The 15364-nt window shown below is 33.5% G+C and overlaps 2 protein-coding genes across 2 annotated transcripts; both read right to left on the bottom strand.

The window, feature by feature from the left end:
• Nucleotides 1–4196: 4196 nt before the first annotated feature.
• Nucleotides 4197–9339, bottom strand: LOC132301190 (disease resistance protein RPV1-like). Its single transcript, XM_059798466.1, has 5 exons — nt 9294–9339; nt 5998–7076; nt 5702–5821; nt 4753–5442; nt 4197–4667 (listed from the first exon to the last, which is right to left on the bottom strand). The coding sequence occupies exons 1-5, from the start codon at nt 9337–9339 to the stop codon at nt 4197–4199; spliced, it is 2406 nt and encodes an 801-aa protein (XP_059654449.1).
• Nucleotides 9340–11236: 1897 nt separating this feature from the next.
• LOC132299716 (disease resistance protein Roq1-like) lies at nt 11237–12362 on the bottom strand. The gene has a single exon (XM_059796501.1). The coding sequence runs from the start codon at nt 12302–12304 to the stop codon at nt 11801–11803; it is 504 nt and encodes a 167-aa protein (XP_059652484.1). The 5' UTR covers nt 12305–12362; the 3' UTR covers nt 11237–11800.
• Between the last annotated feature and the right edge of the window lie 3002 nt (nt 12363–15364).

The raw sequence follows: 15364 nt of genomic DNA, 5'->3' as shown, positions 1-15364 counted from the left end.
GAGGTTCCTTTAGCATGTATATATATATATACGGACTACTAGTTACTGTTGGATTGACTAGGATGTATACGTGTGTCGGATCTCTGCTTGGACTGTAGTAGAGTAGAACTTGTTTGTGGGCCTGACCCACCATTATTTTTCAGGTGTTCGTCAGGAGTAGAGGTTGTTCGTGCTGAGCGAGGATCAGTCTACTTCATTCTTCCGATGCTACATAGGAGTTCCTTTATGATTTAGTTTCCTGATTTAGACAGTTATTGCTGTCATTTGTTTAGTTTGGATTTTTTAGGGGTCCACACAGTATGGATTCCCGAGTTGTATTTTGGAGGATCAGTTGTATCAGAAGAGTTTAGTAATTAATGGAAATATATTCTGAGGTTTATTATTAGATTATCATTTTAGTTTCTTGTCAGCATTTTATTTATTCTTCTTTATTCTTTTGTACTCTGTGTTCGTTTATTATCAATTTATTTTGATATATTCGGGTATTCGGGCGTGGGCCTGGCCAACCCGTATTCGGAAATCTGGGGGTATCACAGAAAATATAACCCTATAACTATTAATTACATAACTACCCAAAGTGTCGATCTAAGGATCCCGAAGTATCCGCCGAACAAATCAAAGTAATTATTAATTAATAAATGAGTTTATACTTTTCTCATGCTTAAGAGTCAAATGTCATGACAGTGATAGGGAGTAATTGCATACGACGGCTCTCACAATATATCTCAACCTAACACGGATCCTGTTCAAGTCTTAATTAATTATGAGTCCATCCATAATTACCGACTATGAACTATTTATGATTACTATTTATATTCATGTACTGATCGCCATCACATACATATATATAAATATCTCTTGTAATCAAATTGACACTATCAATTCCATAGTAAATCGAAACATAATACATTGAATTCACCAATTATATAAATCACAAATATTTCAGAAATGTCAGGAACATATGTCACTATAATCCAAATAAGAATTTGCTATGCCAAGGCATATAAATCCCAATACCCCCAACTTCCCAGCTCCTCGAGCTTCACACAGCGGGCGGCTCAGGGAGAACAACCAGTAGAACCTAGGGCCCCTATCTCGAGTAGTGCGGGAAACGAGGGGCCTTTGAGTTTGGGCAGGGCCTATCCGACTAGAGCGGGGCGCCACCAAACTAGGAGAGTGAGGAGTAGCGACCCCCTCCTCTTATGAGCCCAGGTGCTCACATTCCCTAATAGTTCGAGGTTCTTATGGCTTCTAGAGTAAAGTCAGGTGGAACTCAGTATGGCCCATTCAGTGCTGACTAGCCAGATAATATTATTATTTAGTAGGGACACGTGACATCCCTTGTGGCGGTGATTATTAGTGTTATTATTCAATAGGGACACGTGTCGTCCCTTGTGGCAGTGACTATTAACAGTGAGAATTTTAAAACTTTGTAGACTGCTTTTTACTTTTATAAAGCTGTTATGTAGGAAATTGCTTAAACATCGAACCTAGGCAATGTGTTAAAAAGAAGTCAATCACAAGAAACTGATAAAACTTTATCACCTTTCGTTTCTTTCTTCCCAATTGCCATATGGATTGAGACTTTAAACACCCTCAATTCCCGGAAGTGTCAATCATCTTTAGAATTTGAGGATCTACCATTAAATTTCATTATATTGCTTTTGAAGGTAGGTTCAAAGTCACAAACAAATTTCTCAATCTGCTTTTTCATCTTTTATTGTAGCGAGGAAATTACTAGCTATTTCACATCCCACGCATGCTTATGTAATATGTATATACACACATACACTTGCTACAAAAGTTATGAGTAAGTGTCCGAATAAGTAGGAGTATGAAATAATCTTTTATTTTTAATTAACTATATGTTTTTATTTTTCAAAAGTTGAAAATGTTTTTTATTTTTGTGAAGAAAATGGAAAACATCCTTTTTTTTTTCTTCTTTCCGGCTATGTTTACATATGGGCATTGTTCATTCCAAATAGAAATTAGTATTATATACTAATGATACTTATTATTTGTAATATTCAAATGTTAATAATAATTTTTTTTAATAGATTATATAATATTATATAATAGTGTGAATAAATTTCTTGCGACTACCAACAACACCACTGAATGACATGAACATATCGTACTTACAAGAAGCTGCCATTTTCAAAGCTCAAACAGTTTGATCATATGACACGAAATTCTGGTATATTTAATTTCTGATTCTATTTGCATGATATTGCTGCTGTGTGCTTGCTACTCAATTGGTGGAACTCTTCAATGTTGAGTTAAATTTTGCTCTTTGGATGATGTGTGCTTGCTACTCAATTGGTGGTACTCTTCAATGTTGTTGGAATGATTCAGTTCAATGTTGGTACTCGGTGCTACTATAGTCAGTTAATTCCGAATACTCACATATTAATGCACAATGCATGGTTCATTTAAATGTTGGAGTAGTTTATAGTTTTGTTATTTTCATATTAGTGCAAAATGTACATAATGTAATTTTCAAATTAGTGCACAATCATCCAGTGAAAATTTTAAATTATTGCAATTTTTCGTACGTGTTTTGGATCAATTTTATATCATTTGAATTGTAATTTTCAAGTGGATGCAATTGTATGAAGCGTTGCTATTTTCAAATATAAAACCTATTGGTTTAGAAGTATTGCTAGTTGCATCATAGGGATTACAAAGCAGATTGATTGGAACAATGAGGATCAATTATAGTTTCATATGATATGTATCATATAACTATTTAAATTTATTCAGGAAAAAAAAGTAATAATAACTATTCAAATTTTTAATGACATAAGTGAAATAAAAGTTACTCTAATCATGTTCCTGCCTTATACTTATTCTCTCAAAAGTTATTCAAATTGTCCCAGTTACAGTATTTGTTGAGGATCTTATACACGTAATTTTATTCCAAGTGTTAATGATTTTTTTTTTATTTTTTATTCCAAGTATTATAAGGAAACAATGGTTTTTTTTTTTCCGGAAATTAAAGTATTGTATATAGGTTGAATGTGTAGATGGGCCGGAACCCCAAAATAAAGCCCAAGCCACCCTTGAGCACCAAACCAGCCCATACCCAAAGGTAAAGCTTACAAACACTAAACATGCCCTAATCGTACTTGGGGATCAAACACAGTTGAGCAAATATGGCAACCACAATCCGGTGGGTGAAAATGGGGGACTACACCGAAGATCAGTCTGGCGGCTCCGGTGGCGGACGAATAAACCCGGAAGGAAGATCCCAGTCGATTTGTACTCTTTTGGCTTGAGCGGAATCCTTCACCTTTCTCGTGAGTAGCCTTTGTCTAATCATATCTGTAATTTGTTTCAGAATTGCCATCTGAGTACACCTTTAAGCCTTGTGTGTGTTTTCTATTGTTACGCTCTGTCCAGATTCTGAGTACATCTCAGTACTAGTATTATTGCAAATTGTGGTTTAACAAAATTTACAATAAACATTAATAAAAGGCTGCGAAAGCTACCTGTTTAAAAAGAGTAAAGATGACTTACAAACATATATTTTTACTATTTGTTCTTTAAAAATCTCACATATAATTTACATTACTAAGGTTAGATAAGAAACTTCATACTGCAGAAATTTGGCTTTAGGGACAGAATTTTTGTCTGGTAAGGCACTCTGCAACACCAAAAGAGAAAATAAGAAAATAGAAGTTATCGACATTTAAAATAATTTTGAGGAATGTAAAAAGTTGTCTTCCACATACTGCAGAAATAAGTGGTTGCTTCATTAGTACTCTGGAGCCATTTTCTCATGTTTTTAGAGTGAGTTATTAATTTTTATGGTTATGGATTTCCATATTATTAACAGAAGACACTTCCCGTGTCTTCTCAGAATCGGCTGACTATTTGTAGGATCCATCACAACAATGTAATTTTAGGAAAGTCAGATCACTAAACTCGAGTCTTGATACATATAATTCTCATTCCATTAAAAAAAAAAAAAAAAAAAATCTTCTTTCTTTTTATCAAAGTACACACTTTCTCACAACCTTTCACTCTAGAAGCCTTCAAATGGGTCATCTATGTTCTAAAAATAAATAAATAAATAAACGAAAAAACAAAAAAAAAAAAAAATCTCCCAATAATCCAATTGTAATTGGGCTTGGGTTGGGCGTTCCGAAGTTGCACCCCCGTAGGAAGTGTTATAAATTCTTCATTCTGCTTGTCTACGTCACCCCCGTAGGAAGTGTTATAAATTCTTCATTCTCCTCATCGCCCTCGTAAATCAGACTAACCCCTAACCTCTTCACCCGCAAATCTTCTCCAACCACTTGTCTGATTGTAATTTCCACTTCATCTCCAGCATCCAACCAACAATGTTTAAGGTGCCGGATTGGTATGTAGGAGAGGCACATTTGTCCAAATTCATCTGCCCTCAAAATTACATGTACTTCATCACTATGTGGTCCCCCAGACAACCTGGTTTTATTAGAAATGCAATAACTAGCGTATCTAAAATATGAATTGGAGTAGCACTTCTGGCGAGAAAAAACAAAACAGACAATAATCCCTTGTATTATCCGACCCACGAGCTGAGGCATTCGAAAACGTATAAAGTATCCATTACTCTGGTAGTTGCACCACCTCGGCACCTCACCCCCAGGAAAAGAAATATGCAACTCTTCTTCTCGATGTCCCTACATTAGACCCACGAACTGAGTTATTGGTTTCTTCTAGTACTACACACATTAGAGAGAGAGGGAGAGAGTATTGTATTTGTACCTGATATCTAAGAACATTTCTTCTAAAATTATATGCAGCATTGTTGTTGACTAATTTGGGACAACGGTTAAAAGTCTTGAATTGTTTGTGTGCTGCTTTTGAGTCAATAATTGACATGTTCTGCAATGACGTGCTGTCGTTTGCCCACAATTCCACTAAATTTACTGGAAGCGCTGGAAGTGATTCAAGCAGAGTACATTTGTTTACAGAGAGATACTCCAGTAGTGGAAGGCTAGTGATGGTAGCTGGTAGGTTAGAAAATTTGTTTCTGCTAAGATTCAAATATTCCAAGGACACCAAACTACCAGTTTCACTGGGCACATTTGTTATATTGCAGTTTTCCATAGATAATTCCCTGATGCTACTTGATAACTGTAATGATGAAAAGCTTGATTTAGGTGGCGATTCTTGAAAAAATGCTGGCCACTCTAATTTGGAGCAGCCGGACATATTGAAATCAACGAGAGACTTCAACATGAAAATGCTCAAGGGAATCTTCTTCAGATTCTTGCAATTCTTCATATCCAAGACAATAAGATCTTTGAGACGTCCAATAGTGTGGTGAACCTCTACCAGCTTTTTACAATCATTAAGCAATAATTTCTCAAGACTGGTGAGCCCCGTGAAGTCCGGAGTTTTAATCAAGAGATGGGAATGACTGAGATTGAGGTATTTCAATTTGTCCAAAACCTATTAGGAACAGAAAGAGACAATAAATTTTCTAGCATGTCATTGTATAATTTAAGTAGTGTGAAGCAGATGATTAAAAAAATAGTAGTATCAATCATCATACCTTTGTTCCTCTCCAAACTTGTTTGAGTTTGCTATAGCTCAAGTCAATGGCAACCAGATTTTCCATAATTAAGGTTGGTGGTATACATTCTAAAGAAAATCCTTTCCAAGACAACCATACAAGTCTTTTAGAGAGATATTTGTAGCTTCCACTTACTTGGACGTAATTGAGATGAAGCAATCTCAGGCTCTTCATCTTTGTAAATGCCTCCGCATTTACTTGTAGCTCCTTTGATTCTGGCAAGTTCAGGACTAAGCCCAGAACATTTTCTGTCCCCTAATGACAATAACAACTGTATATATAAGTATATAGGTGTGTGTGTGGGTGTGTGTTGTGACATTGAGTTGAAAATAGGGTTACATACCAGATTGTGAGACTTTCATGATGTGTCGTGTGCTATGGCATTTTTAAAGTGGCAAGATATGTAATTAATTTAGGCATTGGTCTCTTACCGTGTCATATCTTAGTACATCGAGAATGTCTTCATGATACCATAATCTACTACGTCTGCCAGGCTCTTCAGGGGATTCTTGGCGGATGATCTCTTTAGCCATGTCTTGAATCAGATCATGCATCATCAGTTGGTTATGCCAATCAATGCTTACAAGACAACGATCAGATAGAATGTCAATGTCAATATATGGGTAGAAACCGCAGCCTTCTAGTATTTTGATCACCAAATCTTGGTCCATTCCAACAAAAAAACATGCGATATCTAGGAATAAACACTTCTCTTTGTCACCAAGTGAGTCGTAGCTCACACGGAGTATTTTTTGAACTTTAAGATCCGGAATCTTTTCCAACTTCTTCAATGTACTTTTCCATTTAGGTACCGTTTTGCCCTTCAAAGAAGAACCTAAACTTTTAATAAGTAAAGGAAGTCCCTTCGCATAACTCACTACTTCCTTAGAGAGGATCTTATAGCCTTCTAGAGGACCGTCTCTTCCAAAGGCATGCCAACTGAAGAGTTGAAGAGATTCATGCTCTTCCAACACATCCAGCTTATACACCTCATTCACCTTGTCCAATCGAAGCGGACTTAATGAAGATAAATCTCTTGTTGTTACTATGATTCTACTTCCAGGACATAACAAATCTCGATCTATGGCCAATGCACTCAATTGGTTGTCGTTATCCACATCATCAAGAACAAGAAGAACCCTTCGACCCCTTCGACCCCATGCTCGGCTTTTTATCACCTCAATTCCACGATACTCGCATCTTATTTTCACATTTTCATCCTTTAGGAGATCGGAAAGAAGCTGTTTTTGTAATTTAACAACACCGTTGGTATCCCTAGAAGTTCGCCCAACATTTGCAAGAAAGCTACTGCTTTCAAACTTACGATGTATGCGATTATACACTGCTTTAGCAATTGTAGTCTTACCCATTCCACCAATCCCCCATATGGCAACAATCCCAACATCATTACTATTTGACCACAACCTTAGAAACTTACTCACTTGTTCAACAGGATGCTCTATTCCAACTTGATACTCTTCAACACTTAAACCTGTAGGATTTAATTTATCTGCGATGACTCCAACAACGGTCTTAATAAACGTTGACTCACACCTGCCCAATTATAATTGTTACTTTTTTTCAACCGTTAGGAGGAAAAAACAAAAATCAAAAAATGAAATTAAGCAATTTTACATACGGGAGAGTTGATGTAGGATAGATTTTAATATATATTTTTTATTTAACTTTTTTAATTTATTTTTATTTTATAAGTTTTAGAGGAATTTTAATTTTAGGTAATTTCTTTATCTTTTTAGTTTTGTTTCCTTGCATTTTTATTTTCCTTTAGGAATTAGTTTTCTTTTCAATATTAAGATTTTTCATTATTATAAATATATGTGTAATGTAAGAGCAAAAAATAAATCAATTTTATCAATAAAATATCATATTCTTCTGTGAATTTTCTTTTCTTTGTGGATTCAAGATAACCCTTATCTTATGGATTCAAGATAACCCCATTCTTTATCGCTTCTGCTATGTTAGTTGGTATAAGAGCCTTGATTTTGTTGAGAATTTTAAAGATTTAAAAACAAATTTAAAAAGTTTTAGAGAGGCGATATTCGCACTCCACTTTTCTTCAATTGAACTACACTTATTTTTTTTCTTTTAAAGGAAATGACAAAAAGATCCTTAAATTCATTATTGCACCATACCTTATTTTATAATGCCTTAACTACCCTTTATACAACTTAATTTTTATTTTATTTTATTTTATTTTTTCAAATTGATGTTTTAAAACTATTTTAGCATTGAGTTATATAAAAATAGTTTGTGTTTTTCTATTGAAAAAAAAAGGAACAATTACGTTTTCTTTCAATTTAGAAGGAAACTATTTCTAACTTGGAAAAAAAAAAAAAAAAAAAAAAAACTGTTCTTTTAAAGTTTATTTCATATATATATATAAGGCAGTTTATTTTTAAAAACCAAACCAGTTTATTAGAAAACACTTACTATTATTTGTCAAAGAAGTCAATTTATTGAAATCAGTTTTTGAACATTTAAACTGTTGTATTGAAACTGCTTTAAGCTTGAGAAGTTAATGCTCTTATTTTAAATTGTGTATTTTATATTGTGCATCTTTTGCTTTAATTAGACAATCTGCATATGATTTATATTTTGGTGAAAATTTTATACTGACTTTAATTTCAATTGGAAATTGTCCCGACAACTTTCACGTACGTAGACTTGGTATCCAACTCAATTTGAGGTAATATAATGATGATGATAACTCTTGCAAGCTTACCTTAGGATTTAATCATTTGATTAATCTTACCTATGATAACATTGATTGGTGGTTAGACTTGGGGACAAATGTATATGTATGCTTTAGTAGTGACTGTTTTAAGACTTATCAAAAATTTAATGGAGAAAGTGTAACCTTAGGAAATAATTCTATAGCACAAATTCATGGAATTGGAGACATGGAATTAAAGATAACCTCTGGGAAGATTCTAACTTTAAAGGATGTGCGACATGTACCCGAAGTGAGAAAAAATTTAGTTAGTTAAACAAGGGTTTAAAATTGTAATGGAGTCAAATAGAGTTGTAATAACAAAGAACAATATTTTTGGGGTAAAGGTTATATTAGTGAGGGATTATTTAAGTTGAATGTTATTTTTGATGTGAATGGAATTTCTCCTCAAGTTTAAAGCGTTGAATTTTGTGATGTTTGGCGTGGAAGACATGGACATGTTAGTTTGAAGAAAATTAAGAAATTGATGAATCTTAATTTACTCCCAAAGTCCAATGTAGATTTTAAACATAAGTGTGAGATATGTGTACAAGCCAAACAACTTAGAAAATCTCACAAAGTAGTTATGAGGAATACAAAAATTCTAAAATTTATACATAGTGAAGTAAAAAATCAATTGGAGAAAAATATTAAAAGATTAAGGTCCGACTGAGGAGGAGAATATTCTTGGAATAAACTTGGAGACTTTTGCGAGGAACATGGAATTATACATGAAGTAACTCTTCCATATTCAACTCAATCAAATGGAGTTGTCGAAAGGAAAAATAGAACTCTAATGGAAATGGTTAACTCAATGTTATTTGGTGGTGTACCCGGGAATTTGTGGGGGGAAGCTATGCTCACCGCGTGCTTCATACTTAATCGAGTAACTATCCAACTTAATGATAGAACTCCATATGAGTTATGGAAAGGTAGAGTACCTAATCTTCAAATCCTAAAAGTGTGGGGGTGTCCAGCTAAAGTACACCTACCTACCTGAGCCAAAAAGAAAGAAGATAGGACCTAAAACCATATATGCCATCTTTATAGGATATGCTCAATGTAGTAGTGCCAATAGATTCTTAGTATTTAACTCCGAAGTTAGTGATATAGCAACAAATTCAATAATAGAATCTAGAGATGCTACCTACTTTGAAGATATATTTCCATATAAGTCTAGAATACCAAGTCAAATAGTTGATAGATCTTCAACCAATTCTAGTCATTTAGCATATTCTACTAGTACACCATTAGTGGAAGATTCTCAACCACAAGAACTTAAAAGTAAGAGACATAGAGTAGAAAAGAATTTTGGAGTCAAGGGTGATCCAACTACATATAAAGAAGCGAAGTTATCTTTAGATGCTCCTTTTTGGAAGGAAGCTATAAATGACGAGTTTCAATCTATAATTCAAAATAGCACTTGGGTCTTAACCGAGTTACCTCCTGGTAATAAGGCTATAGGTTGTAAGTGAATTTTCAAAAGGAAGTTAAAAGTTCGATGGAAGTATAGGTTTCACCCAAGAAAAAGGAATAGATTATTTTGAAACATATTATCCTGTGACTAATATCACAACCATTAGAATACTAATAGCTTTAGCTTCTATCTATAACTTAGTTGTACATCAAATGGGTGTTAAAATCGCATTTTTAAATGGTGACTTAGATGAAGAAATATATATGGAGCAACCTGAGAGATTTGTAGTAAAAGGACAAGAGAATAAGGTGTGTAGATTAGTTAAACCTTTATACGGTCTTAAGCAAGTTCTAAACAATGGCATGAGAAGTTTGACAAAGTAATCTTAGATTATGGATTTTAGATTAATGATAATGATAAATGTGTATATTACAAGGAGAATAATGGAGAAAATGTTATATTATATATGTTTATATGTAGGTGACATATTGATTTTTGGGACAAACTTAGAAATTGTATGTGATATAAAGTCCTACCTCTCAATGAATTTTGAAATGAAGAATTTAGCAGAGGCATCCGTGATCTTAGGCATGAAATTGGAAACAACTTCTCGAGGTATCACCCTTAATCAATCTAGTACTATTGAGAAGGTGTTAAAGAGATTTAACTACATCTAGTGTTATAAAATCTTGACACCATATGATCCAAACGTATACTTGAAGAAGAATGAAGGCGAACCTATATCTCAATTAAAATATTCTCAAGCTATAGGCTTTCTTTTATACTTGGCAAATAAAACTAGGTCTGATATTGCCTATGTTGTTGGTAGACTTAGTAGATATATGTATAATCCAAGTAAGGATCATTGCATGGCGAGAGATAGAGTATTTAAATATCTCAAGTCTACCATAGATTGTTCCTTGTGCTATAAAGGTTTTCCAAATGTGGTGAAAGGATATAATGATGCAAATTGGATAACTGATAATCTAGAAGTAAAATCAAATAGTGGTTATTTATTTCTTCTTAAATGAGCCCTATATCTTGGAGTTATAAGAAACAAACTATTATTTTGATGAGTACTATGGAATCTGAACTCGTAGCCTTAGATACTACTCGTAGCGAGGTTGGGTGAATCAAATGCCTACTGCTAGATCTACCTTTAGTAGATAAGCATATGACTGCGATATTGATACATTGTGATTGTAAGGCGACTATTGATTTGGTGAATCAATCCCATACAAACAAGAAGGCGAATAGACATATACAAGTGAGATATAAATCTATGAAAAGCCTATTGAGTAGTCATTAAACTTTGTAAGATTTGAGAAAAATATAACTGATCAACTGACCAAAGGTCTTTCTGGGAAGATGGTCCTAAACATGTCGAGGGGGATGTGCTTAAGCTCCAAGGGAGTCACCTACGGAGGTAACCCAACCTTCTGATTGACGATTTAATCACACGAAGAAAGGTTCAATGGGTAGAAATAATTTGCAATTCGTGATTCATTGACAACACATTTTTATTAGGAGGTTTCCTTGAGGAGATTCACTTCTGTTCATCCCTATCGCATTAGTGTTGTGATGTGGCGTTAAGGAAGGGCTTTGCCCTAAATGATTCTAAGGCGGGCACACTCTCGCAGGGTATAGGTCACATATACCCTTAGAGGTTTCACCTAAGTGAGAGCCGTCGTGAGGCCGCGACTATGAGAATTGGGTTGTTCTCTAGTAACTCTTATGAGAATCAAGATACCAGTGTGTGGCCATTAATAGCGCTACCCCATTTGACCGAAGTCTCTCGTCGATACTATATGTGTAATATGTTGAAGTTTGGTTCAAAGGGCCGAATTAAAGACATAGTTCATTCTGGTTCTTCAAATGAAAACTATTATACTAAGTGAAGGTTCAAACTCATAAAGCACCTACACCCATTGTATAGTATTATGTTGCCCATATCATTTTTATATATTATGTACACGTTTATGATTTTTTTTTTTTTTTTTTTAAAAAAGATAACCAAAACACTTTATCGCTTCAGCTACGTAAGATGTAAAAATCAAAATAAATAATTGATCAAACAGGTAATGTGTTAGAATGCTTTTTTGAAGAGAATAAAGAGAATTAAGTACCCGTTGGCCACATTTTGCAGGACGTAACCGGACAAATTGCTAGCCTTTTCGAGAGCTGACCTCCAATTTTTCACCCTTTTTAAGTCTAACCGGTTTTCGTGACGGGCAAACGCTTCTGCATAACAACCGCTCTGTGATCGAACATCAGAAGGTTGGACGTCATAGAAGACGGGAATAACAATCTGATGGAGTGTCCTCTTGCAATCTATGATCTTGACAAGCTCGTCAAGGCACCATCTTGAGGACGCGTAGTTTTTTGAGAATACAATAACGGAAACCCTTGATTCCTCAATTGCTTTCAACAATTCAGGACCAACTTCTTCACCTCTTGGGAGTTTAGTGTCACCCATGAATGTGTAAAAACCATGCTGATCCAAAGCAGCCAAGAGGTGGCCAGTAAATGTCTTGCGAGTATCAAGGCCACGGAAAGACAAGAAGACATCGTAAACACAGGAAGCTGCCATTTTCAAAGCTCAAACAGTTTTGATCAGTTGAAAGGAAAGGAAAATAAAATAAAAGAAAGGTTGGTTTGTGCGTGAGAGAGGAGCAGGGCATAGCTCTGACTTATATATAGATCACACAATGAGTTTCATGTCCTATTTTTCCAAGCATCTTTTAATTGAAAACAATTAACATAATAAAAGTCTCGCGCATTAGACAGTGTGCCGGACCCTCGGTCCAAACACTGTCTACAAAAACAGAAAAAATTAAACAATTATTTATTAATGGATAAAGTAAAAAATAAAAAACACTTATACGTAGAATGTGAAATAAGTAAATAATATAAAAAGGTTGGTCAACATTGAAGGACAAATTTACAACAAATTTTTATATGATAAGAGTTTATATACAGTACTAAATAGTATTGATATTTTTTTTGTCACATTTTTAATATAGAAGAGACTTCACTTTACCCACTATTAATTTATTTTTATGTCCAAAACCAAGGAACACATTTAACCTATTACGTGTGGGGCCACTAATACTCGGTTTCAGAATTGAGGTAGCAGCTCGAATCAAGAAGGAATAATGTCAAGGATATGAAGTGAAAATGTATGGAAAATGATATACATCCGAAGTGATTTTTATAATTTTATAAGTATGTTATATAATTGGTTTTTATTTTTCAGAGAGAAATTTTCATTCAGATTTCCTTTGGGGAACTAATTTTGTTTTTCTTGAATCATTCTTAGATTTCCGTTTGGAAGTTGTCGGCTGCAATCACACGACTTGGATCTAGATTTTAAATTGAACATTGTGTGTGTATATATTTATATATTGAAGCTTTGTATAATTAACCATGGAGAGAATAATATATAAATAATTCTTATGTGTTGGTCAGAAATTATAACTTCAAAATTTTAGATTATGTTTGTATCTCTTCTACATAGTTATAGCTTGGGATTATAGATGATTACTCAAAAAAAATTTAAGGCACCTATAAACGAAATTAGTCATGGACAATTGTCTGATGCATTGTAGAGGAGAATTACTTTGATGGGCTTCAATATTGACTCTGTGATGACTATAGTAGAGGAAGAATATGATTATTTATACTTTTGAAAGGAAAATATTGAGAGAGTAACTAAACTAAAAAAAAGAAAAGAAATAATGACTTTGGTAGAGAAATATGACATCGTATTTATTCTTTGTGATACAGTTGTAAATTTTTTTTATGAAGTAAATACAATGTCAGAATTTCTCCTTCAGCAAGTACACCTAATGCAAATTATCAATTAAAAGGTTAACAATTACTCCATAAATTTTACCTTCCAAAATATTCAACAATCAACTTTTAGTTTTACTGAAAAACCACTGATCTGTCAGTTAGAATATAATTTACTCTGGGAAAATGGGAGGGAGATATTTTAAAGCATTTCAACTTTATATCCTTGACTTTCCTTGTTGATCCAAGAAAATGCTACCTCAAAGAATAGTAGGTCATGGCAGGCCAAGAAGTCAAGTCAAGCCTTTCAAAATATTCAATAATCAACTTTTAGTTTTACAGAAAAACAACTAAATCTTTCGGTTAGAATAGAATTTAATGGGAGGGAGATATTTTAAAACATTTCAACCTTACATCCTTGACTTTCCTTGTTGATTCAAGAAGATGCTACGTTAAAGAATAGTAGCAAAATTATTTGCAGTCCTGGTAGGGCAAGAAGTCAAGGGGTTCAATACTAAATTATACAATTCTTCTTAACATGTATCGTTAATTTAATTTTACCGTTTTTATGCTCCCACTTTCAGTCTTGTTCTCGGTTTATGTTACTTTTAGGTTCAATCGGACGATGATTTCATCTTTTATTTCCCAAATTCTAAAACCAAGTATTGGTGACCCCACACGCAATAGGATAAACGTGTTGTGTGGTTTTGAAAATGATAAACATCACGTCCCCTTGAATATTTTGAAACTTCAATTCATCTTGTATTGTACGGAGTATTCTGTTTCAATTACATCACTTATACATTGAATACCTTACATCACTTATAAAACAATAATTTTAACTTTCAAAATAATAATAATAATAATAATAATAAATAAACATTAGTATTTTAATGTGTCCTATCAAACATGAAAATATTGAATAGTCTAACCAGTCATTGGAACCTCAAAACAAATTATTTATTTATTTTTGTGTCCAAAACCATGGAATACATTAGTATTTTAATATGTCCCATCTTTACCTACCAAACCTTGACTTATAGGGTTAGTTTAGTGTGGTGGAATAAATTGGAATAGAATGAGAATGGAGGTAGGAATGGAATGAAAATGGAATGGAATGGTCATTCCTTTTGTTTGAAAGTGGAATGATTTTGATGTAATGTCCATTTTCCAAGAATAATGGGGAATGATGATTTCAACTTTAAATTTGATACTAAACACGAGAATGGAATAAAAACCATTCCTTTCTACTTTCTTTTATTCCATTCCACCACACCAAACTATCCCTATAAGTCAAGGTTTGGTAGGCAAAGAAAGAATACTTGTCCCACTTGATTTTGACTCCTTAGCTCAAAATGAACGCAAATAAGGGTATGTTTGATCTGTAACTCTAAAAATAAAATAGAAAAAATCAACTCGCAAGTAAGTCGCAAACAATTCAAAAAGAATGTTGCCTTCAACCTTTCAATGCATCTATCAATAATAATAATAAATAAATAAAGATTGTTATTTTAACGTGTCCTACCAAACATGACAATATTGAATAGTCTAATCAATCGTTAGAATAGAACAAATTATTTATTTATTTTTGTGTCCAAAACCATGGAACACATTTGGGGCCAACGCACTAAGTCAAGGTAAAGATAGAATAACAAAACTAAAAACATATTTTTGTTTTATTTTCTGTTATCAAATCCTTAAAAGGCAAAACAAAAAACAGAACGTGTTCAAAAATATGTTTTTACTTTTCTAAAGTTAAAAATGTTTTTTATTTTTGTGAAAGAAAAAATGAAACATCTTTTATTTTTAATTTTAATTTTATTTATTATTTTTTATGTTTACCATATGGGCATTGTTC

This window comes from Cornus florida, unplaced genomic scaffold (genome assembly GCF_030987335.1).
Source record: "Cornus florida cultivar Cherokee Brave unplaced genomic scaffold, ASM3098733v1 CherokeeBrave_3.0.0_Hap2_Chr03, whole genome shotgun sequence".
NCBI classification, from domain to species: domain Eukaryota; kingdom Viridiplantae; phylum Streptophyta; class Magnoliopsida; order Cornales; family Cornaceae; genus Cornus; species Cornus florida.
The sequence above is the reverse complement of the archived record's forward strand: the minus strand, read 5'-3'. Positions and strand labels throughout refer to the sequence as shown.